This window comes from Manacus vitellinus, unplaced genomic scaffold, assembly GCF_001715985.3.
Source record: "Manacus vitellinus isolate BGI_N305 unplaced genomic scaffold, ASM171598v3 scaffold_5_pilon, whole genome shotgun sequence".
Taxonomy (NCBI): Eukaryota; Metazoa; Chordata; class Aves; order Passeriformes; family Pipridae; genus Manacus; species Manacus vitellinus.
Genome location: NW_021940682.1, coordinates 16107763 through 16130212, shown reverse-complemented (window position 1 = coordinate 16130212; position 22450 = coordinate 16107763). Strand labels below are relative to the sequence as shown.

The 22450-nt window shown below is 52.5% G+C and overlaps 2 protein-coding genes across 2 annotated transcripts; both read left to right on the top strand.

Annotated features, from left to right (window-relative positions):
* The first annotated feature begins 109 nt into the window (after positions 1-109).
* BAIAP2L2 (BAR/IMD domain containing adaptor protein 2 like 2) lies at positions 110-11637 on the top strand. The gene is made up of 14 exons (XM_008931545.2): positions 110-336; positions 1308-1383; positions 1681-1767; positions 2849-2910; positions 3223-3294; positions 3890-4006; positions 4399-4545; positions 5006-5158; positions 5506-5644; positions 6442-6667; positions 7591-7662; positions 7998-8178; positions 10016-10056; positions 10856-11637. The coding sequence occupies exons 1-14, from the start codon at positions 298-300 to the stop codon at positions 10929-10931; spliced, it is 1488 nt and encodes a 495-aa protein (XP_008929793.2). The 5' UTR covers positions 110-297; the 3' UTR covers positions 10932-11637.
* Positions 11638-16455: 4818 nt separating this feature from the next.
* On the top strand, positions 16456-21846 carry SLC16A8 (solute carrier family 16 member 8). Its single transcript, XM_018080890.1, has 4 exons — positions 16456-16753; positions 17255-17398; positions 17950-18813; positions 21050-21846. Exons 1-4 carry the CDS (start codon positions 16525-16527, stop codon positions 21442-21444), a joined length of 1632 nt encoding a protein of 543 aa, XP_017936379.1. The 5' UTR covers positions 16456-16524; the 3' UTR covers positions 21445-21846.
* The last annotated feature ends 604 nt before the right edge of the window (positions 21847-22450 follow it).

The following is a 22450-nucleotide window of genomic DNA, read 5'->3' as shown; positions in this document are numbered from 1 at the left end:
GCAATCAATAATGCAAGGAGGCGGTCACATGTCCTTACTGGCTGTCACAGGATTCCTCTCTCCCCAGAGTCTGGTTACTTCCAGAGATCAAGTTCCAGTCTCTTGGCTGGTGAATTATTAAACTCCATCAGTGCTCCCTTTGTACCACATCTGTGTCTTCCTGCTGTCCTTTCTTGCCAGTGACGGGCTCTGTCCATCCAGCTGGCTGTGCAGAAGCAGAGCCCTCCAGGCCATTATAGCACCTGGTACTCTCCTTTGCTCCTTGCTTCTCCGTGGGAAAGGGAATAGGCTCCAGAGATGGATCTGTCCTACAGATCCACCATCTCCATCTATAAGGTGAGCGCTGGCATCAAAGACTGCTCCTGTTGGTGCAGGGGAGACGTATGGGTGGGAGAAGAGCTGTTTTCTGCCAAAGGCTCCCATTGGTGGACAGCTGAGGGCTGAATCCCTTTGCAGGCAGAACTCCAGCAGCTCCTGTGGGCTCTGAGCTGTGTTTGTGAGCAGATGGCTGGCAGGAGGAGATGATGGTGTGGGTCCTAGAGGCAGATTCGGGAAGGAATTGCGCAACCGGGGTGGTTGGGGCATGGAGCATGAAGGGTGAACCACCTTGGTTGCTCGTAGGAAGAAGTTTGATCGGCTGTTTTCCCCCTCACTGGAAAGAACTGTCTGATCTTTATAAATGTTTTCTTGCACACTTTAGTGCTGAATCAAGGTGATGGGGGCTGGCAGAAGGTGGAATTGCTTATTCGAATCTCTGGTCTTCTCTGTAGTCAATGAACACCTTTGATAAATACAACAAATAAAAGCGGAAAGGCTGGTGTGAAGCAGTCTATCCCTTCTCTTACTAAGCTCCTGAGTGTGGCAGTGCACCACATCCTGGCCAGGAAAGAGTTGTGTTTGTGCCTAGATAATAAACAGTGACTCTCACCCTGGCCAGCTCTGGGATGAGGGGAAAGGCTATTCAGATCCCCTTGCACTTACTCCCCTGCCTGCAATGGGTGTAGGACCTTGGGAGAAAGCCATATTCAGTCAGGTAACCCCTTGGCTCTGCAGTGGGCTACCTTGCCCTCTGGCACTGCTCCTCTCCTGGCTGGCTTCCTCTCCTGGAAGACTAAGGGCAGCCAAAATTCCTAACCACCTCCACTGCAGGGAGCTGACTTTGTGCTCGGCTGTACATCCCCACAGCCAGCCTGTGCTGTGGCTGGGGGAACTCTCATCCAGCCAAACTGCAGCAAGGGGGCATCAGCTTGCTGAAGTCTCTGGGGTGTGGGGAAGAACAGCATTAACGTGCTTCTGCCTGACCACAGAGTATCCTGGAGCAGTTCAACCCTGCGCTGGAGAACCTGGTGTACCTGGGGAACAACTACCTGCGTGCCTTCCACGGTGAGTGGGGTCCCGCCCAGCCAGGGCTCCAGACCATACTGCTGCATCCATCCTGGGCATCTTCTGTGCCGTCACCCAGGACAAGGTTGCTGATCTGCCACCTCTGACATGTCCTGAGCTGCCCTTAAGTACTCTTCTACTCCAGGACCTGCTGCTGATGGGGAGAGATGGGGTGCCTTTGCCTATAGGCGACGTACCAGGGGGTGGCTGTTCTCTGTTCTGCTTGCTGGAGCTGGTGATGGTGGGAAGGCAGGCCAGACCCTTATCTCCCTCCTCTCTCCTCTTCTCTCCTCACAGCATTATCCAAAGCAGCTGAAGTGTACTTTAAGGCAATTGAGAAGATTGGGGAGCAAGCTCTGCAGAGCTCCACCTCACACATGCTGGGTAAGGCTCTCCTGCACACCATACTCTGTCCAGTGATGAGCCACAGTTAGGTTTTTTTTGCCTTCTCCCTTAGCTGGTCTCTTTCCAGGAATAGAGGGAAGAAAGATAGCTCCTCTAAATGGTCTCACCACACCAGGCCCTGTCCAGGTGCTGAGAGTCAAATTTATTGTGTGTCCTTGAATATCTCTCACAGTCTCTGTATCTCTCTGAGATCAATGACTGAGCCCATCTCTTGGGATGGACCTCCAATGATGGGCCTCTTATGGAAACCAGTCCTTGTTGAGTCCTCCTTCCCTGAGAGTTGAAATTTTCGTTAGGGAGGAACCATTTTCTTCCTCCTTGCAGGTGTGGGGGAAAAAGCTGGAGAGCATGCACTGACAACAGTTGATGAGGTCTTGTCCTCCTGAGCCTGCAACCAGGTGGAATGGCAGCTTGGGGCTGAGGGGCTTACACTCAGCAGTGCAAATAACTCTGCAGCCTAGTGGCGACTGCTGAAAATGTGCTCAGGGAACTGTCTGCTGCTGAACATTTTAGTGAAAAGCTTCCAGCAGATGTGTCCCTTCTGCAGACTCCTGTTGTCATATGCACCTCCCAGCTAGCTCCTCTGCTCCCTGTCGTCAGTCTCTTCCTTTCCTGTTTTCATAATACTGACACCAGTGAAACAGGACCATGCACAGCATCAGCAGCAGGTCTGTGGCTGCTTTCCTATAGGGCAGCCACAACTGTGCACAGCAGCTGGGGTGCCACTGGCATTAGAAATGGCACCTGTAGGGCCTATGGCAGAGCAGAAACCCAATGCCCAGAGCCCATGGCAGAGGCGAGGCTGCCTGCTGGCACTTGGTGCCAAAAGAGAACACTGGTCCCACCACTTCATGGGCTGGAGCAACCCCGTGTTGTCAGTGCCTGGGGAGGAAGGCTACCACCCTCTCTCAGGGTGCAGAGAGCAGTGCTTTGCGATATCTCTTGGACTTTCATACCTGTGTTTCGTCAGCCTGAGTTGCATCATGCTGGTCTGCCTCCTTGGGCACACAGGGAAATGGCCGCAGGATTTTTAAACCTTCTCCTGTCTTTTTCCTTGAAGGTGAAATTCTTATGCAGATGTCTGATATGCAGAGGTTACTGAGCTCTGATTTGGAGGTTGTGGTGAGTGGTTTTCCTGAGGGCTGGTGGAGGTGGGAAATAAAGGCACTTCCTTAAGCACAGCTTATCAGCATTTATTGCATTCACCTGCCCTCATATGAGCCCGCAGGCAGGTGCCTGCCTCCCTGCTATCCCACGTGACAGAGGAGTGTTACAGAGCTGCCACTGCAGCTGGGGTGGCAGAGCCTGGCAGGTGCATCCAGGTGGCAAGGGAGTCTCTGGCACAGCAAGTTTTATGAGCCACCCCTCACCACAGTGCATGCAACACCCCGCTTGCTGAAGGGACAAGAGTGATGGCTCCTTCACCCCTTTCAGGCTCAGACCTTTCACGTGGACCTGCTGCAGCACATGGAGAAGAACAGCAAAATGGATGTGCAGTTCATCAGTGTGAGTGATGAAGTCCCTTCTCCTCCTCAACCCTCCTTGTTTTCTTCTCCCATCTACCCAAGGGTTTTTGCTTGAGCACTTGAAGTGTTTCCTTGACTTTTCTCAGGAGGAGTTGGGGTGGCTTTTCTTCTCCCACCATGGAACAAACTCCTCTTGTTTGGCTGATGATGGAGAGCTGAAGAGGGCAGATGGCTGTTCTTTCCATAGTGAGAATTGCCAAATGCTTCAGTGGGGCTGAGAGACTTGGCATCCCAATAGCAGAGTTCCCAGCTTTCCCAAATCGCAGCCTCTGCATAGCTGTGGCTCCTCTGCCATTATGGCCCAGCTGGCCATGTTGGTAGGTAGTGTCATGGAGGGAGATAGAGGCCTGGGGCAGCTGGGTGCCAGTTCTTGCTCCTGAGGTCTTGAGGTTCATCAACACTCTGAGGCCATTCAAAATGAAAAGAAAGGTAAAGAAAGACTTTGTAAGAGGTCCAGGTGAAGCCTGACTTCAGGGGGACTCAGATGTACAACCACACATCAGAGCAGAACCCTTGCTGCTTCACAGTGTGTCTGGGTCTCTGGTTCCTCACTGAGCCTGGTTTCTCCCTGGTAGGAGAGCCAGAAGCACTATGAGCTGGAGTACCAGCGCAGAGCCACCAACCTGGATAAGTGCATGGCAGAGCTGTGGAGAATGGAGAGGGCTCGTGATAAAAACACACGGGAGATGAAGGTAAGCAGTGATTCCAGGAAGGGGAGCTGGAAAAAAGAACTGGATGATTTCTGTGGAACCAGGGCTGATTTTTCAGTTACCTTAGCCACAGAGTTGCCCCCAGTATTCAAAAGGCAGCAGGTTTATCTGTAAAGTAGGAAACTCCTATTCCACAGGGTGCTACTGACCTGTGGTACTCACTCCTGCCAAGCCTTTTCCTCACTTAGGAAGCCTCAGTGTGCAAGGACTCAATCCCTGGCACTCTGTTCTATCACCTCTGGTGCTCCAGCACTGCAAGTGAACTGGGAAGCTCATTGACATGATGACTCCTTTCAACCCTTCCCATGCAATGTGTGAACCCACTCTGCTGGATTTTCACTGATCCCTTCCTCCCTTTTTTCCCTGTGGTGCAGGAGAACGTGATGCGGCTGCGCTCAGAGATGCAGGTGTTCGTCGCTGAGAGCCAGAGAGAGGCTGAGCTAGAGGAGAAACGCCGCTACCGCTTCCTGGCTGAAAAGCACCAGATGCTCTACAACACTCTCCTCCAGTTTTACAGCAGGGTATGGCCCTGACATGTGGGGGAGCAGAGCTTGGGAGCAGGCAGCAGGGCTGGAGAGGGAGCATGTGGGCAGAGGGAGCCAGGGCTGAGCTGCCCCTTGGGTGAAGGCAGCATCTGTGCACGGACTGGGCAGGAAACTCTATTTCCTTTCTTGCTGTGAGATTCAGGCTGCCTGTATTAGGCTGGGAGAACATGGCTGGGGCTGAGGATGGTGCTGACACAGGGTTAGTTGGGTGTGTGAGTGATGGAGGAGAGAAGGGTGATGTGTTTGTAGCAGTGTCATTTGTACCCCAGGATCTCTGCCATCCTGAAAATTCACTCCTGTAGGATACTGTTTGGCTATTCCCACAAATCTAATTGTGGGAGGACCTGTTCCCTAATTTAACACATGTGTCAGCCCTAGGGTCCCTTTGTAGCTGTTCTGCCCTGTCCATCACTCCCTCTTTTCTCTTTCTGCCCAGGCTCGGGGCATGATCCAGAACAAGGCACCACGGTGGAAGGAGCAGCTGGAGGCCAGCCGCAACCCCTCAAACAGCCACTCACAGGGGCTGCTCACAGCCTCCCACGGCCAGGGGTATCCATCAGGACGGCTCACACCCACTCACCTTGAGATGGTGAGGCGCCCACAGCTTCACCTTGTTTGATGCACTATTGGAACAGGTTGCCCAGAGAAGTGGTGGATGCCCCATCAAGGTCAGGCTGGAGAGGGCTCTGAGAAACCCGATCTAGTCAAAGACGGCCCTGCTTATTGAAGGGGGTTGGACTAGATGGCCATGGTACTTGCTGCCTTGTCCAGCTTCCGTGGCCTTTCCTGGCCAAGATGAAGAGAAGCATGCGTATGGGCTGCAATGGGGGAATGTGCTATGTTTGGCTTTCTGAGTGGAACTTCAGATCTCTCAGAGCATCATCTGCCTCACACAGCCCCTGTAGATGTGTATTCAGCCTCCTTTCCTTCCAACAGCCCCAGAGACCCCTCGGGGACTTCGCCTCTTCTATGACTGGCAGTAGATCCAGCATCTTCTCTCCAGACCCTCCAGAAATGAGACTGTCTCCTCAGCCGGAGTCCCCCAGGCAGCCACTGAGGAGGACACCATCAGCCAGTATGACCCATATCTGGGAGCAGTGTTGTGGGGAGACACAGGGGTTGGACCTCTCTGGGAAGAGGGTTGGGTTTGGGAAGGGACTACCACTCTATCAGACCACCAGTCCTCAGCCACATTCCTGGGCATGGTAAGAGCAGAATGCTGGGAGATGGAGAGGGCAAGGCTGAAGTAGAAGGTGAGCTCAGCCTCCAGGGCAGAGTCCATCCAGGGCAAGGCCAGGATTCCTGGCTGGCTGTATGAAGTGGGGGACCCACAGATGTGCAATTTTCAAGGCTCCTTGGACCATAAGAGCTGGCTCTTGCTGGAGTTCCATTTTAGTAAAGCACCTTCCCTCATGCTACAGATTTAATATTAGCTTGCCCTATGAAACCCAGCCACTTGCCTCATGACACACCTGCTTTTCCTTCTGGAGAGATTTCAACTTTAAGTGTTTAAAAAAGTAAAAAGGGGCAGGGGGAGATAAAAATTACCCAAATAGTCAGTAGCTCTAGCAGGGTCAGGAAGAGGACTGTCAGGCAGGGCATCAGCTGTGGTGTGCAGTGTCTATGTTCTAGACATTTGGCAGAAGAGGACACAGTGCAAAGCAAATGGTTTTGACTTCAGTTGATTTTCTCCTGCAGGATGCTTACCATTCTTTGCCCATGCTATGCCCTGTTCTCTCCCTGAGAGAAAGTCCATCTACTCCTCCTCTAGAGCAATTACTTGCCTGGGGAAACACTGGTCCCTTTGAGGCAGTGTGGGTCTTACAGGAGGATGCCAAACTCCAGCCAGACTCTTTGGATGCCTCCCTGCAGGTTTGCTCCCTACAGGCCGTACTTCCCGCTCGGGTTCCTTCAGCAAGGCCAGCAGTGGCAGCGAGGGCAGGAAGAGGAGTGGCATGGCAAAAGTGCAGGCTATCGTGCCCCACGCCACGGGTGCCAACCGGACTCTGCTACGGTTTGACCCTGGGGATGTCATCACGGTGCTGATGCCGGATGCACAGAATGGCTGGCTGTATGGCAAACTGGAGGGCTCGTCCACGTATGTGACTCTGATGCTGTAAATTGGCCTGATGCAGGCTTGTTGGGTCTGGAGCTGGGGGGGTTAAGCCCAAAATTATCATCCATCCTCCCCTCCTGGTGTGGCCTGGGCACTATGTCTCTCACCCACCATCTCAGTGGGACATCACTATGTCCTCAGGAATGGGGGCTCTCCAAGCCAGGGAGATGGGGTGGGGCAGGGCTAGCATAGATGAGCTGTCTGAGGAAGCTCCAGGGGCTTTGAGGAAGAGTCAGGGATGCAGTGACCCTCCTCCTGGCTTGCATGACTGAGTGACTCTTGTCATGGGATCCAGCTCAGGGCCATGAACTGCTGGAGTTACCTGAGAGGCCTTAGCTCACACTGCAACTGCTGCCACAGCCTCCAGCACAGGCAGGACATGGAAACTGCTGCACCCACCGCTTACTGAATTACTCCCTGTGGCACTGCCGGCCAACATGTGTGTGGAAAGCCTGCCCCATTTCACGAGGGATCCCTGCACCAGGCTCTGCAGGAATGCTCAACCTCAGATATGAGATGAACAAGAGCAGTGCCTCTCTTTGTGAGGGGGGTTTCTGGAGTGGAGTTGATGCAAAATCCCAGGAAGAGGTTTCCACAGCTTCCTTGTGATTGCAGTTAGTTGGAGTGTCTCTTCCTGTATTGTGACAACACTGCTCCCAGGAGCACAGATTTTGCACAGCCCCTGAGATAAGCAAGTCCTGCTCCAAGCTCAAGGTCTGTCTCAGAATAACACCGTGCCCCACCTATGGGTGAAAGAAGTTCAGGACTCCTGTCACACATGGTAGTGTCAGCAGTGGCTTGGTTGATATGTGGGATGGGTGTAGATCAGGAGTGCTGGGCAGCTGGATCTGAAGAACCATAGACCATGGTTACCTGGGCCTCATATGTCTGTTTCTGTGCCCTAGGTGTGGCTGGTTCCCTGAAGCTTATGTCAAGCCTCTGGAGGATGCGCGGGAGATGGAAGAGCCAGACACCAGGTAATAGGAGGGCAATTGGCCAGGCAGGAGGTGGAGTGGCTCCTGACACATTAGTATATGCCAGTGGGGTAATTGTTTAGGGTGTGCCCCATGGAGAGCTGGAGGGCTCCCATGCTGGAACACCTGCCAAGAGCCTCATTACGCCCTGAGATCTCACAGGCTTCCCCAGGTGGCTCTCCCAACACGTGCAATGTCTTCTCAAAGGTGCTTGTGAGTGGGCCAGTCCAAGCCATGTGTATTTCCTCCGGAGGCATCCTGTGTTGTGGCTAGCACTGGTGGTACTCCCTGTTCCTTGCTCTTTGACTCCTACCCCACTGTCTTCTCCTCTTGCTCAGGTCTTTCCCACTGAGAAGCAGTCACAGTATGGATGACATCCTGGACCGTCCCAACACTCCCTCCTCTAGCAATTACTGGCCTGCTGCTGCCCAGCCCAGTGTGCCGAACCCACCTCCCCTGTCGGTGGGTGCCAGCAGTCACCAGAGTGGGGCAGTCACCCCAGTCAGTTCTGGCTCCAAGGTGAGTGCAGGAGGAGTGACTGGTGGGTGTGTATGGAGTGGGCCACACTGACTTTCATCCTCCAAGGCACACCTTTTCTACTCTGCCTGGTAGAGAGAGAAAATCACCTTCCAGATGTTGGTGAAGGACCTGCTCCCTTCCTGAGTTAAGGGGTCTTGTTAGCAGCAGCCTTTCTCACCCAGTCTGTTCGCATGTCACCATGTCCTGATGACCCCTGCCAGCTAGCCTTGTGTGTGCAGATCCTCAGTGCCTGGCTTTGCTCCCACAACGGACTGCATTTCCACCCCTGCCTTTCTCATTTCTCTCTCTTTTTGCTCACCAGGGACCCTTCAGTTCAGTCCTTTTCTCCATGACTTCCCAGCCTGATTTCTGGTGGCTCCAGGGCAGCACCTCTTTCTGCTAAGAGTAGGACCATGGAGTGATCAGGCTGGGCTGGGAGTGGGTGACCAGCTAACAGAGATGCCACCCTTCATCTCCCTTCAGAGAATGGAGAGGAGTTTCATAGGGCTCCTCTTCTAAGTTCAGGCAAACATTGAGTTAATGTCACAGCTGGGAAAGGGAAAGACTGGGAGTAAAGGATGAGGGCACAGCCATTTTTGAGAGCCTCAGAACAAGTTATATGCAACCCATGGTTTATGGATGGCACACTAAGAAGGAAATCGTCCACTTAACACTACTTCCAGTTGTGAGGAATTGACTGGGGAGAAAAAAGTTAAAGACAACTAAATGTGAGGACCTGAGAGGGGGAAGAAGGGTGCTGCCCATGGTCTCATGGAGGACTGGAAAACTTCATCTCTGATCCCTGGTTCCAGGCCAGTGCAAGGTTGCAAACAATTGGGTTGCTCAATGATCTGAAACCCACAACATTTAATTACTCTTTTTTTCTCCTTTGTGTCCTGCTCTGTGGTTTCAGGTAGCCTCAGGCTTCACAACACTGGGGAACAGACTCGGCAGCCTCTCTGTCCCTCTGGGTCACTGGTTTTCATCCAGTCCCAGAGCTTGGGTGTGGGGATAGACCTGGGATTGAGCAATGAAGTGTGTGGAGCATTTGAAGTGGCATGGCAGAGTGCTTGAGCCGCATTAGAAGTTTGGAAAGAGTCAGCCTTGCTTTAAACATATTCCTGAGACATCCCCCAGTTGAGCCACCAGCAAATGGGTGTTCATTTGACTTTGCAACTGGATCACAGATAGACACATGTGGCTTCCTTGTCTGCCACCAGCTACAGAAAGTGGTGTACTTTAGCAGGCCAGTTGCCACTGATCCCTCACTATCTACTGACCAAGAATAAGGGCCACAGGGCACAGATCCATCTGTCTTTATTGGGTTTGTCCACATTTAAACAATATGTGGTGTAGGGTAGGGAGGTACAGCTCTTGAGTTCCCCATGGATGCAGGAAGCATGTGAGGGCACTGACGATAGACTCTTTGCCAGGGTGTGTGGGCAGCATGAGGGGGGCATCTCTGGCTGTGCTGGCAGGGTGAAATGTAGCTCAGACTGTCACTGTTTGCTGTGCTCTTCAGACAAGGCACTTCGGGGATCTGAACTGTCTCCTTTCTTCCCTAAGACAAAGGGAGGTGTCCTAGGGGAATAAGGAACCTCTGGTGTAGGGACAACCCCCCACCACAAAATTCAGGTTCTTTTTTTAGCAGGGAATTTGTGGGCTTTTGCAAAGCTTGAATGAATAAGGAGTCAGAACCCTGTTAATAGGACTTGGGCTCCTAACTCACTGGAAGTGTTTTGTCAAATCTTCCTCTGTGTGCTGTGTCTCCTGCCCCACTTTTCTGTCTCCATTCCCTGCACCAGGTTGCTCACTGCTGCTTTTCTTTTCACTGCAGAAATCAGGAGTATTTGACCAGCCCCCTGAACTCTTCCCACGGTGAGTGAGATGTGAAGCTCTGCTATGGAATCTTAAGACAAGGGGAGCATTATTACAATGCTATTATTATTTAATCTTTTGGGTTATCAAATGTGGGAGGAACAAGGAGGTGTCTGGAGGAAAGCAATGCATAGCCTGCCTTCCAGGACAGGAGGCAGAGGTGGTCCATTCTGGCCTCTGCTGACTGGAAAGGCTCTATCCTAACTCTGACAAAATGAGGTAGGCTTGAGCACCCTGAGCATGTGTTCAGACCTGTGTACTCTCTCCCATCCATTTTGCAAGAGCCACAATAGCAGCTCACAGCCTGAGCGTGGAGCTACATGACTGGGGAGCTCTGCCAGCTTGGGAAAGGGCTGAGGCAGAAGGCTTTTAGTTTTGATGAGTCAGGTCTGTGGAGATCAGACTTGTCATAAATCCCTGCTTTCCTTCCCCCTGCAGTTGGGTTGGTGTCTCCATGTTTCTGGCATGGTACTGTGGCCTTTTTCTGCTCCCTGGCTCCTTTTCTGGAGGGTGAGGGGGCTACAAGTAGAGAGTGCTATTGGGAGGGACAGCCATGTGCTAATGTCTCTTCTTCATCCTATGGAAGGGGGAGGGTGAGAAGCCCAAGGAGAACCACATGGGAACTTGCAGCAGGGTGTCTTAAGGAGGGCGAAAACATACTCAGCAAACAGCTTTACCGCACTCTCCTTGGCATGGAGGTGACTGCCCGGCAGGACTAATAACCTTTGCTTGGTCAGAAGGATCCCTGCATAGCATTTGCACATTTTTTCATGGTTACCTGTTTCCTTTCCCTTTCCAGAGGTACCAACCCCTTTGCCACAGTCAAGCTGCGTCCCACAGTCACCAATGACCGCTCAGCACCCATCATTCGATGAGGCAGGGTTGCAGATATTGAAGAATTTCAGCAGAGAAGGAGGAAGAGGACAAGGGCTACACAAGGACTGCCCAGCTGGGCAGCAACCTAGTGCTACCACTCATGGAGTGACCTCTCTTTTCCTCTCCCTTACCTCTGGGACACTGGGACCTGTCTCACCTGGGTTTCTGGTGTGCTTTAGCCAGCAGAAGATCCCTGCTGCTCTTTTTGGACTGATCCTCATCCCCCCTCCCCATGTGGTGTTACTGTACTTGAGTGGGAAAAGTCTGGTTTTACAAGTGTTGGTGGCCTGGGAGAGGGGATGCTGTTGGTCTGGGAGGCGGGGGATGGATGGGAAAGAACATCTGCAGCACAGGGCACTGCTATTTTAATATTGAAGGTGAAGCTTTGCTAGCCCTGCTGTGGGCAGAGAAGGACTCTCACCAAACAGTTCCTTTGCTACCGGAAGAACGAACCCCAAAAGGAGGAGGCTACAAGGTTTCCGGTGACATGGTCTGGCTGTCGGGGTTTGTATTTAGCTCCTTTGGCAACCATGTCCTTTTGTAGCAGCACCTGCCCCTTCTCACCCCCAGGGCAGCCCCTTGCCTTGCTAAGCAGCCCTGGGGCAAGGCAGGAGAGGGTGACAATGTCCAGCACTGCTGCTGTGCTCCCTCCCTCACTGTCCTGTGGAAAATATGTAGTTTTTTTTAAATAAAATTGAGAACATGGCTTGTGTAGCCATTCCAGCACCTGACAGAATGCAGGAGGAGGAGGACGGGTGGTGCCCACCAGCACTGGGGTCATGACAGCTGCCCATGGTCATGGCATTGGACACTGCAGTGCTGTAGCTCCAGATGGGGCAGCTGCCAGTCCAGGGGTCCAGAGTGGATGTGGAGGGTACCAGCAGGGCTGCACTATGCACTGCACCAACAGCTGCCCCTTGGGCCCCCCTGGCTGTTGTGCCACTGGATGGCAGCAAGGCCCCACTTCCCGGCTGCCACATGTGGGCAGGGATGTCCTCCCTGGGAGGCCATCTGCTCCTCGCCCACCCCAGCGCTGCTCAGTGCAGGGGGAAATGCTCCCCTGGGACCTGTGGGGGCCTCACCAGCCTGGGAATACCCTACGTGTGCTGGGGGAGCCCTCACGGGAGAGGCAGCGTGAGCGAGGGAGGGAGCGGGAGCAATGGCCGAGGCTTAGCCGATTAGCCTTATTAATAGACATTAAACCCCAGCCGTGAGTGCTGCCAAGTTCCTGCAGCCCCCCCACTGAGAGGCTGAGGAGGTTTACAGCCCAAGCCTTTCCCTCCCCAAAGCACCAGCTGGAGTGAGCCCCAGCCCCCTCCCTGGAAGTAAATGGGTTCCCCCACAGCTGCCAGATGTTCTTTGTAAGGCAGCCACTGAGGGGGGTGTTTTGGAGGGGATTGTTGAGATGCCAGGAGTGAGCTGGATCAGGTAGTTTGAGCCATGGTTGGTGGTGATTCCTCAGCCGGTGCACCTTGTCTTCCTTTTCTGCTGGGCACATGCCCTGCCAAACCTCTCCAGCTCTTCTTCATCCTTCTGGCTGGCAGTTGAGGAAGTGGTGGGATGCTTCAAAAGCAGCACCTTCCCCCACTTTGCCCCTTATGGAAGCATGAGCCCATGCTCTCATCCTCCACTGCCCCCTCCCCAGTACTCTCACTCCTCGCTTGGTCCATCAGCAACACCCCCCACCCTCACTCTGCTTCTGCCTGACTTGATCACTCTGAATCTGGCCCTGCCAGCCTGCCCCACTCTGTTGGGGGAAAGGCAAGGAGCCCCTGGGCAGCAGGATTACCAAGGGATTCGGGCTGCGGCAGGCAGCCACCTCGTCCCCATTGGCTGGAAAAGCCTCTTAAAAGTGCAGAAGTGCTTTCTGCCCGCTCAGCACCTGCTGGTCTCTGCCGACCTGAAACCATAAGCAGCTGCTGACCCACATCCACATTGGGAGTGCCGTAGGCACTACTTGCACGCACAGTAGGCAAGGGGGTCCCCCACACAGAGCATCCTCCCAGACTGGCCACGGGCAGCTTTGCTGGGCATCATTGGAACTGGAGGAAAGCAGGCTGAGAACAGGATTAGCTGTCTTGTGAGGACATATCTGCCCTGAAGGAAGAAGTGGAGCAAAAGAGACTGCTCAACAGGTGCTAGATTCCTGTAGGCCCACCATTCCTGTGCCCACCATGGAGCAAAGATCCAGCAGGACCATCTAACCAGGTATCTTCATCTAGAGCTGGGAAGTGCCAGCCAGAGGGAGAAGGAAACACTGCTGACGGGTCTGCCCAGCCCTTGGAGGCTCAGCTTGTCAGGAGGTCATCGCTTCATTGCACAGGTCAGTGGCATGGGGAAATGCTTGCATCCTCTCTCTGACAGCCTCTGGGACAGCTTCACCTAGGCCTGCACTTATTTAATCCTCTAAGAAATGCTTTCCCAGAGCATTGTCTGTAGGCTGGGGAGGCTGGTGGCATGAACTGTGGCCCATGCACTTGATAAACAGACCCCCCCACCCCATCCGTACTGTGTGGAGGCACTAAGAGCCATCCTAGCATTTTTGTGGATCCTCCTGGATGCAGCTTGTCTGGCACAGTGGGGCTTTGCTGGGCACCATCCTGCACTGGCTGCACTGTGCTCTGTGTGTGTCCAGGGACTGGCAGCCACATCTCAACTTGCTGTGGTCTTCCTCCTAACCTGGGCTTGTGACTTCTGGTGCTGGTGCACATCTTCTCCTTGCACCCACTTTAGCAAGCTCTGTGGCAGTGCCAGCTCTGTGGTGCACTGGAAAGGATAGGTGTCTTGCTGATGAGCTTTTAGGTGCATGTGAACTTATGCATGATATTTTTACCTGTGAATAAAGCTCCTTAACTAAAGAGAAAATGATAGCAAGCTGTAGAGCGCACAAAGGCAGGTGCAGGGTACCTGGTGTGTCCACTGTGTGCAGCCTAGAGCTGAAAAGGATATGTGTTGTGTTAGGAATAAGGCAGCTCTGAACTGCCTGGCTCAGCACTGGGATAAATCTCCAGCAGAGGTGTACTACAGCATATTGGCCTTGGAGGCATCTCCACAGGTGAGCTCCTCTGTTGCACTTCAACTTTTTCAGCCAACATACAGCTGCAGGCAGGTAAAAATGCTTTAATCCTTTGCTGTACAGTTGCGTAGCACTAAGCAAGTGGCTCCTGTGGAGGTACCCATCCAGCTCCAAACTCAACAGCACTGATGGATATTTGTCTATCCTGCTCTTCAAAATGAGACACCGTGAACTCATCATTGACAGGCAATGCTACAGAAATCTCTGAAGAGCATGTCACAGAGAGACAAATATTTTCTTGCTAGGAAGCTGGTGGAGGGCTGTGGGTTTCAGGGAAAGATGAATAGCAGTCATTTGATTCATTTGATTTGTGGTGTGGGGTGCGATCAAGAAGAGCGAGGCTGGGAGAGGGGCTTGGATAAAAAGTGTCAGGGTGCATTTGGTGGTTTGGCAGTCACTCTTATTTGAAGTAGCTACGTGCAGCACATAGTGCAGTGGTGGAGCACCAGCAGTGATTGAGAAATCAGTGTGCTTTGGCAGCAGGTCACCTTTTGTACAACCGGATCTAGTTTATCAGTCAAGTGGAGCTGGGAGACGAACAGCAGGCAGGTAATGGCAGAAGCTGAGGAGACTGTTCAATCTGGTTGTCAGGGTGCCAGTGATCCAGAAAACACTGGGAAGGGTGTGAGGGGGGAGTTGGAGGTACGGGTATGGTATGGGAGTATGGGTAGCTGGAGAGTGTATAATTATTCTTTTCTTCCTTGTAATTATTCTTTGCCTTAAAAATGTCCTTATAGCACTGTGTTCTCAGTTCATGCCTTTGTCCCTTGCCACAGTCTCTGAGATCTGGGATGGGAGGGAGAGAGTGAAGTAGCCTGTGCCAGCCCCTGTTGTTCAGTCTGAGAGCTGCAAGGATATGGCTATCTAGAAGAGTTGCCCCAGTCCATGCTCAGAGCCAGATTCTACTCCATTTTTTTATGGCTGATGGGGTCCTGAAAGTTTGGGGAACTTTGGTGACAGGCATCTGGGTGCTGCACTGAATAACCACCTCTGTGTTTTCAGGAGAAGGGCCTCCTGTGGAGGGGAAGGAGGGATACAGCTGAAAGTGGCTGATAGGGTAGGTTCACCTCTTGCCAAGCAAGGGCCCTTTATGTGGCTCTGCCCCAGCTTTTGCCCTCTACACTTTTGTCTAAAGGATTTGCACTTGTTTGACATGCAGAGCAACAGCAGCTATGGGAATCAGATCAAGTTGTCCCCATTGCTTGGAGGACACTAAAAACAGGTACTTCCTGAGAAATGCACCCAGATCCAAAAGTACCAGGTTCTAGCCATGTGTGTCACATCCACAGGACAGTCCTTGTCCCCTTAGTAGTCTCTAGTTGATGTGTGACTGCTGGCATTTCCCACGACTGCCAGTGCCAAGGGATGGCGACATTGCTGCTATCTCATAGTCCTTCAGCCAAGGGAGCTGGGGAGGAGGGAGGACCCATGTTGGAAGTGTACTGCCAGAAAGATGGTGACGATAGAAGACAAAATGGACCCAAAAAGCCCAGCTCATGCATGAAGAATTCTTGTTTGATCTTACTCAGGAGCATCTATAATCAAAGTCCAGTGATGGTTTTGCATACAGGTGTGAAAATAAGCCTGAATGACCAAGAAACTGAGGCCAATGGTGCTGGAAGGGGCATGGCAGAGACCTGGAACCTAAGGGAGAAATGAAAAACATACCCACAGCAGCCAGCTGGAGTGAAATTCCTGGGCAGCTTAAGAGCCCCGAGAGCAACTCACAAGACATCCCCTTTAATTCCCTCCTTCGCCCCACTTAGGCTTTGTTCCGGTCCCTCCGTGTAGGTACAGAGCCCTAATCTCTCTGGCATGCAAATAACCACCGGTTTTCCGTTCTCTCCCCCTTCACCTATTTCGAAAATCTGGCCCCTGGCAGCGGGGAAGCGAGGGCAAAGGAGAGTGCTGTGCACCGGGGCCTCCTAGAGGAAAGTACAATGGGCTTAATGGATCTCCTTGCCTCACTGATGGAGGTTTCTGTAGCAGGGCAGGTCCAGGAGGGCTCCCAGCTGGAGCAGACCAGCATGGGAGAGGCTCAAAGGAAGATTTTGGGAACCAAAAGGGTTCACATTGCTGGTCTTCACCTCTCACCACCTGCAGGCAAGGCTGGATATGGAGCAAGTGGGGTGCTGCAGATCCTAATGCCACATCAGATGCAGCTCTCCAGGCTCAGCTGGGAGTTGTGACAGTGATCAGCTGTGCCTGGCTGGAGGTTATGGAACTGTGGGCTGCCCCAGGCTCAGGGGGAACTTCCCACCTTTGCCCAGCTGAGGCATGACCTTGCACCCAGAATTAATCCTGCCTTGCCTGGCAGGATGAAGGTGCAAAGAGCTGATGCGGTCCCTCTGGGGAGGCTCTCAGAGCTTGGAGATGGTGGGCATGGAGACAAACCTTGTAGTAAATGTTTGCCTGCTCTGTTTTTCTCTTTTCTTCTTTTCTTTCAGCCCCTGCAGATTTTCTCTCTCTGTTGCCCTACTTCCTTCCTTCCCGCCTTTCCCTTCCTAGGCTAGACGATGGGGAGACCTGACCCAGAGGAAGGGCAGCTCCCAGCTCCCGTGAAGCCCCCGGATGGTGGCTGGGGCTGGATTGTGCTCTTTGGCTGCTTTGTGATCACCGGCTTCTCCTATGCCTTCCCAAAAGCAGTCAGTGTCTACTTCAAGGAGCTCATGAAAGATTTCCATGTTGGCTACAGTGACACAGCCTGGATCTCCTCCATCATGCTGGCCATGCTCTATGGAACAGGTGATGCTTGGACACACTTCCCCCTCCCCAGCTTGTGCCTTCCCTACTCTGCCATGGGCTCAGACCATGTCTCCATGGACCCTTCTCATGCTCACTGGCCTGGTCATGAACCAAGATGCAGAATACAATTGTCCCACCACTTCTCTTCTAGAAGTGTGCTGCATTTCATGTCCCTGTTTCCTCTGCCACAGAAGACCTCAGGGGTCACCCCACCTGCCTCTTAGACAGTTGTTTGCTTCCACTGCTGAAGTGTTGTCCCTATCACACCATACTCCTCTTGTTCCCAGGGAACAGGGTTCTGAAGGCAGAGAAAAGCAGAAGTCTCCACACCACAGCCTCTCTCCTTTGGCCAGGCCCCTTGGATGTATATCTAAGCAGCCAAGTAGTGATCTTCATCATTACTGTTTCATCTTCCTCAAGTGCCCTGCTTCAGCTACCTGCCCTTTCCAAGTTGTCCTGTCTCCTTCTGGTCTCCTACTCTTCTCTTCTTCTTCCTTCTAGGACCAGTATGCAGCATCATGGTGAACCAGTTTGGCTGCCGGCCCGTGATGCTCATTGGCGGGCTGCTCGCTTCTGCAGGGATGATCCTGGCATCTTTTACCACCAATATCATTGAGCTTTATCTGACAGCTGGTGTGCTGACAGGTGAGAGTCCCAGGAGTTGATGGGGGACAACACAGACTTACCTGGGGAAGAGCCAAGATCATGTTGTATTTCCCTTTAGCATTGCCATGTCTAGCATCAAAGTCTCCCCTCACCTATTGGCACATGCTAGGGGAAGCATCTAGTCCTGAATGTTGCACTTGTGAGGGATTCATCTGCTGGATCTAAACAGGCAGGGCCTGTGGTTGAGGGGACAGAGACAGGAGAAATGTAAGTGGTGCTCAGCAAACATGGCAACTGGGGTGGTGTCAGTATGTAGTGGTAGGGGAGAGAGGCAAAGCTCCTGTGTAAGGCACAGGTCCTGCCTAAACATGGCCACAGTCACCTGATTCAAACACACTTCAGGCAAACAGGCTGGTTTGGCCTGTCTTCTGCAGGGGCAACCCACCAAGGCACAGAGGCTTGTGAGGAACACATTCATGCCATCATGGCACTTCAGACTAGGATAGTCTGAGGGGAGTTTTCAGCTTGTTGCAAACCACACTCATGTTCTTGCACTCCCTGTCTCCCTCCTGGCTCTCACTTTCATGTAGGTCTGGGTATGGCGTTGAACTTCCAGCCCTCACTGATCATGCTGGGCACCTACTTTGACAAGCGTCGGCCTCTTGCCAATGGACTGGCTGCTGCTGGGAGCCCTGTCTTCCTTTCTTCCCTCTCTCCATTGGGGCAAGTGCTGCTGGAGAAGTTTGGTTGGCGAGGAGGGTTCCTTATCATGGGGGGCCTTCTGCTTAACTGCTGCACTTGTGGGGCAGTTATGAGACCCCTGGATATGGGTATGAAGCGGAAGATGGGGAAAGCTCAGGACAAATATGAAGCCAAGGAGATGCTGCCCATAGGAGGGAAATCAGAGGAGGGAATCAGCACCACTGATGGAACCAAGAAAGCCAAGAAAGCCAAGAAAAAGCCCAAGAAAGGAAAGAAGCTTCTGGATTTTAGTATCTTTTCCAACCGAGGGTTTATCATTTACACTATTTCAAAGTTCATCCTGGTCTTGGGCCTCTTTGTGCCCCCCATATTGCTGGTCAACTACGCCAAGGACACAGGTGTACCAGACACAGAGGCTGCATTCTTGCTCTCCATCATTGGTTTCATAGACATCTTCGCCCGCCCAGCCTGTGGCATGGTGGCAGGGCTGAAGTGGGTCCGCCCGCACGTGGCGTATCTGTTCAGCTTCTCTATGCTCTTCAATGGCTTGACAGACATCTGCAGTGCCAGGGCTAGCAACTACACAGGGCTGGTCATCTTCTGTGTCTTTTTTGGCATCTCTTATGGCATGGTGGGGGCACTGCAGTTCGAGGTGCTGATGGCCATCGTTGGCTCCCAGAAGTTCTCCAGTGCCATCGGGCTGGTCCTACTTATTGAGGCTTTTGCTGTGCTCATCGGTCCACCCTCTGCAGGTAGGTCTTTTGCTGCAAAACAAAGGTGATTCATCTGGCTGCCATTCCACAGTATTGCAGGTATTGGGCATGGACACACTATTTTGAAGAGAGACCCTATTTCTCAACTTTAAATTTCCTCTGGAAGCTGAGAGCTGATCTCTGCCTTCCTTGTCAGTGTTGCATAAAATCACGTTATGGACAGGGTCAGGCACATGCTGCAGGCAAACCTTTGAGAGTTTTCATCAGGACAAAGCAGGGGTCTTTCAAGTTTGCCGTGTGTCTACGGCCTTTTAGTTGGTACTGTAAATAGCAGCGTCAATTTGTGATGGCCCCAATCCCACAACACAGGTGTTTTGGTGTCAGTCAAGTCAAAACAGTTTGTACAGCCCCCTGAGGCATTTGCTGTTACTTTTTTTTAAGAGGATTAAACACCCACAGCTTTTCAGCCTGTCTAGTCTAGGTCACAGTTCCTGGTAAGGTCTGTGCCCCACAAACTGCCCATAAACTGTTGAATGGAGAGACCCTTCACCCAAAAGGTTGGTATAGGTTAATGTTAAGTGTCTGATTAGGTCTAAGAAAGCCAAATCATGCCAAAGGCTTATTTCCAAATGAAGTGCAGTTTCCTGCATGTGTGATTTGTGGGGAAGAGTCAGGGACAAGACCATGGGCAAATCCCTAGGCAGGAACTACTCCATTGCTTCCCACACTCCCTTCCTTCAGCTGTTACACGTGGGCTAAAGCCCATCAATGAAGACCTCAGTGTGAAAGGTCTATATCCCAGCACATATCACCAGTTATGAGCAAAACCTGCCCTCAGTAACTCCACCCAGCTCTCAGGTAAAATTGGTGGCCAAGAGAAGACCCTGTTAATGCTAGCAATAATTCATGTCTTACCTTATAAGCCATGGGGCAGTTGGCAGTCCCAGGCCAGGGAGGGTCTAGAAATAAGTGTCTTGGAGTCATCTGTAGAGAGATCATAGGGGGAGAGGAGGATTTAACAGTGCCTTGCTCAAAGGAGCAAGGCACACCAGTGAGTGGTGACAGGGGACATCCCTCAGCCCTCCTGCCTCAGTTCAGCTGTGCCTTGGTACTGTGCGCACACACACTGGGATGCAGACTGTGCAGGGCCACTGAAGAATGGTGTTGGGAGCAGCCAGGTCGTGGTTCCCACCTTCCTTGCTTCTGCAGCACCCCGCTGGTGCAGGAAGCTCGACTGTGCTGACAAACCTGATGGCTTGGACTTGGGGGGAGCAGGACTCAGGGGGAACAGTGCTCGGCTGGGAGAAGGGGGTTGAACAAAGTGGCTTTGTTTGGTGTAATCCTCCTGAGCTGCTTCCTGGTGGGGCTGAGGGAGTTTGGCACAGGATAAGCTGCACACACACACACACACATGCACACACACACACACACACACATGCACACACACACACACACATGCACACACACACACACATGCCCCCTTGTGCACACAGGCTCCTCACTCGCCATCTGGCTTGGGTGAAGAGGGGCACATTCACCTGGGGGGAGGATTCGCCACGTGCCTCCCATGACTGCTCCAGGAGGCACCTCAGCATGTCCTGGGGCTGGTTTCAGGTCATGCACTGTAGTGCAGCAGGGACTGGGGATCACATGCACAGTCAGGAGCACGCAGGATTGGGGTGAAGTCTGCAGTCCCATGGCCACATCCTGACTGCAGTAGGGCAGCTGCTGAGGCTCCCCAGCACCAAAGACTGGGAACCCTCCCTCCGTTGCCAGCCCCAGTGCATTCAAAAGATACACTGAGAACATTTCTTTGGCAGAGAAATCATCAGGTGTGGGCCAATCAAAGGGATTTCTCTGCCCAAGAGAAGTTTCTTCTTTCCTTCAAAATGTTTTCCAGATGTAATAGCTTAAGAAATAGCAATGCCTCCCAAATTTTCTTTTCTGAGACTTGACCAGCCAAGTCATGAGAGGCTTTGCTCACCTTGGCAAGAAGAAGGTGGCCCACCATGGTGTGAGACCATAACATCAGTGTGTCACAATTAATTAAGCTTCTTCAAACATGGGAAAACACCATCCCTGCACTCTTATGGAACTTTCCCTGGTGGTACAGTGCGGCTCTTGCCCAGGGTGATTTTTAGACATTCAGGCTTCTTGCTCTTCCATTGAGGAATGGGTCCTCAGCCAAATGCAGGTTCTGCCTACCTGTGCTGGGCTGTCTGTGCAGAAGTGTGTGGGCTGAAGCTGACCCTCTCATTTTCTCTCCAACCACCAGGCCGCCTGGTCGATGCTCTCAAGAACTATGAGGTGATCTTCTACCTGGCAGGCTCAGAGGTGGTGCTCTCTGCTCTCTTCCTGGCTGTCGCCAGCTACTGCTGCCTGAACCGAGGGAAGAAGAAGGAGCCTCCCCCAGAGAACAACCCCTCTGCGGGAGGCGGGAGTGACACCGAGGAAGCAGAGTCCGATGTGCAGGAAGCCGAGGAGCACAGCAGTGACAACCACCAGCCGGCCCACAGCACTGACAACACCGTGGTGGCAGCCAACGAGGAGGCCAACCATGTGGCAGAGGAGCAGAGTGGGGAGGGAGGCGGGTGTCCTGCGGGGGACAGGGAGGTGTTGGCACGAGACGGCTGCAATGCTGACCAGACGGTGGAGAGGGACAGTTTCTAGCCAGGGCAGGGGAACAGGGATGTGTAAAACTGGCCTTGTTTGCATGCACCTCAGCATGGGAGGGTAGGTGGGATATGGGGAGGAGAAAGCTGGGACAAAGGCAGATGTAAGAAGTAAGAGGGAGAGGTATAATAGCTGGTCCTTAAGTACATACGTCCACACACCTACCCAGTGATACATCTACTTGCATCCTGCACTCATGCTGGTACAACACAGGCTCAAAGCAGCCCAAACACCAAAAAGAAAAAAAAATAATCTTTCCTCACTTTCAAACCAGCCCTGGAGAAAGTCTTCTGAAGAGGCTGCCAAGGACTCTCCTTTTCCTTCTGCATTGTCACAATACTGAACACAAACAATTAGAGACTCTTTGTAATCAGATCTGGTACGCTTTGTTCTGGTGTCAGTGTTTCCTTCACCCCATTTCCAATCGTTGGGATAGCGTCAGTCTCACTGGCAGTGGGTTTAGGAGGTGGTGTAATTCATAGCTATTACCTGGGCCACCTCCAGCTGCCGCCAGCATGGGGGTAGACACCACGTTCTCTGCAGTATCTCCCTCGGGTGCTGCCAAATCGGGGGCCACCAGCTCCGACCACTTCTGTCTGGTGCACCTTTTGTGGATGGTAAAGTTGGGGCAGTGACACATGATACTGCTTTTCCAAGCAGTGAAGTGCTGTGCTAGAGGCTGCTGCTGAGGTGTAAGGAAAAGACATCTAAGAAAAGCTAATGCCATTAGGTGTGCAGCCACAATACAGAGCCTTGCTGACAGGAATAGCACCAAGCCAGCTTTATCTAGGCTCAAGTGAGTCCCATTGACGTGTGAAGGGAACAACTTGGCCCCTATGGGGGTGGGGGTTTCAGGGCAGGTAAATAACGGTGTCCCAAGTGATTATCCACTGACTAGGAATGGCACCAGATGTGCCTGTGTTTTCCTTTTAAATAGAGAAAACCCCCTTACATAAAGGAATCAAAGGTAAAGCAGGAGGACAAGCCCCAGCCCCTGGGTGCC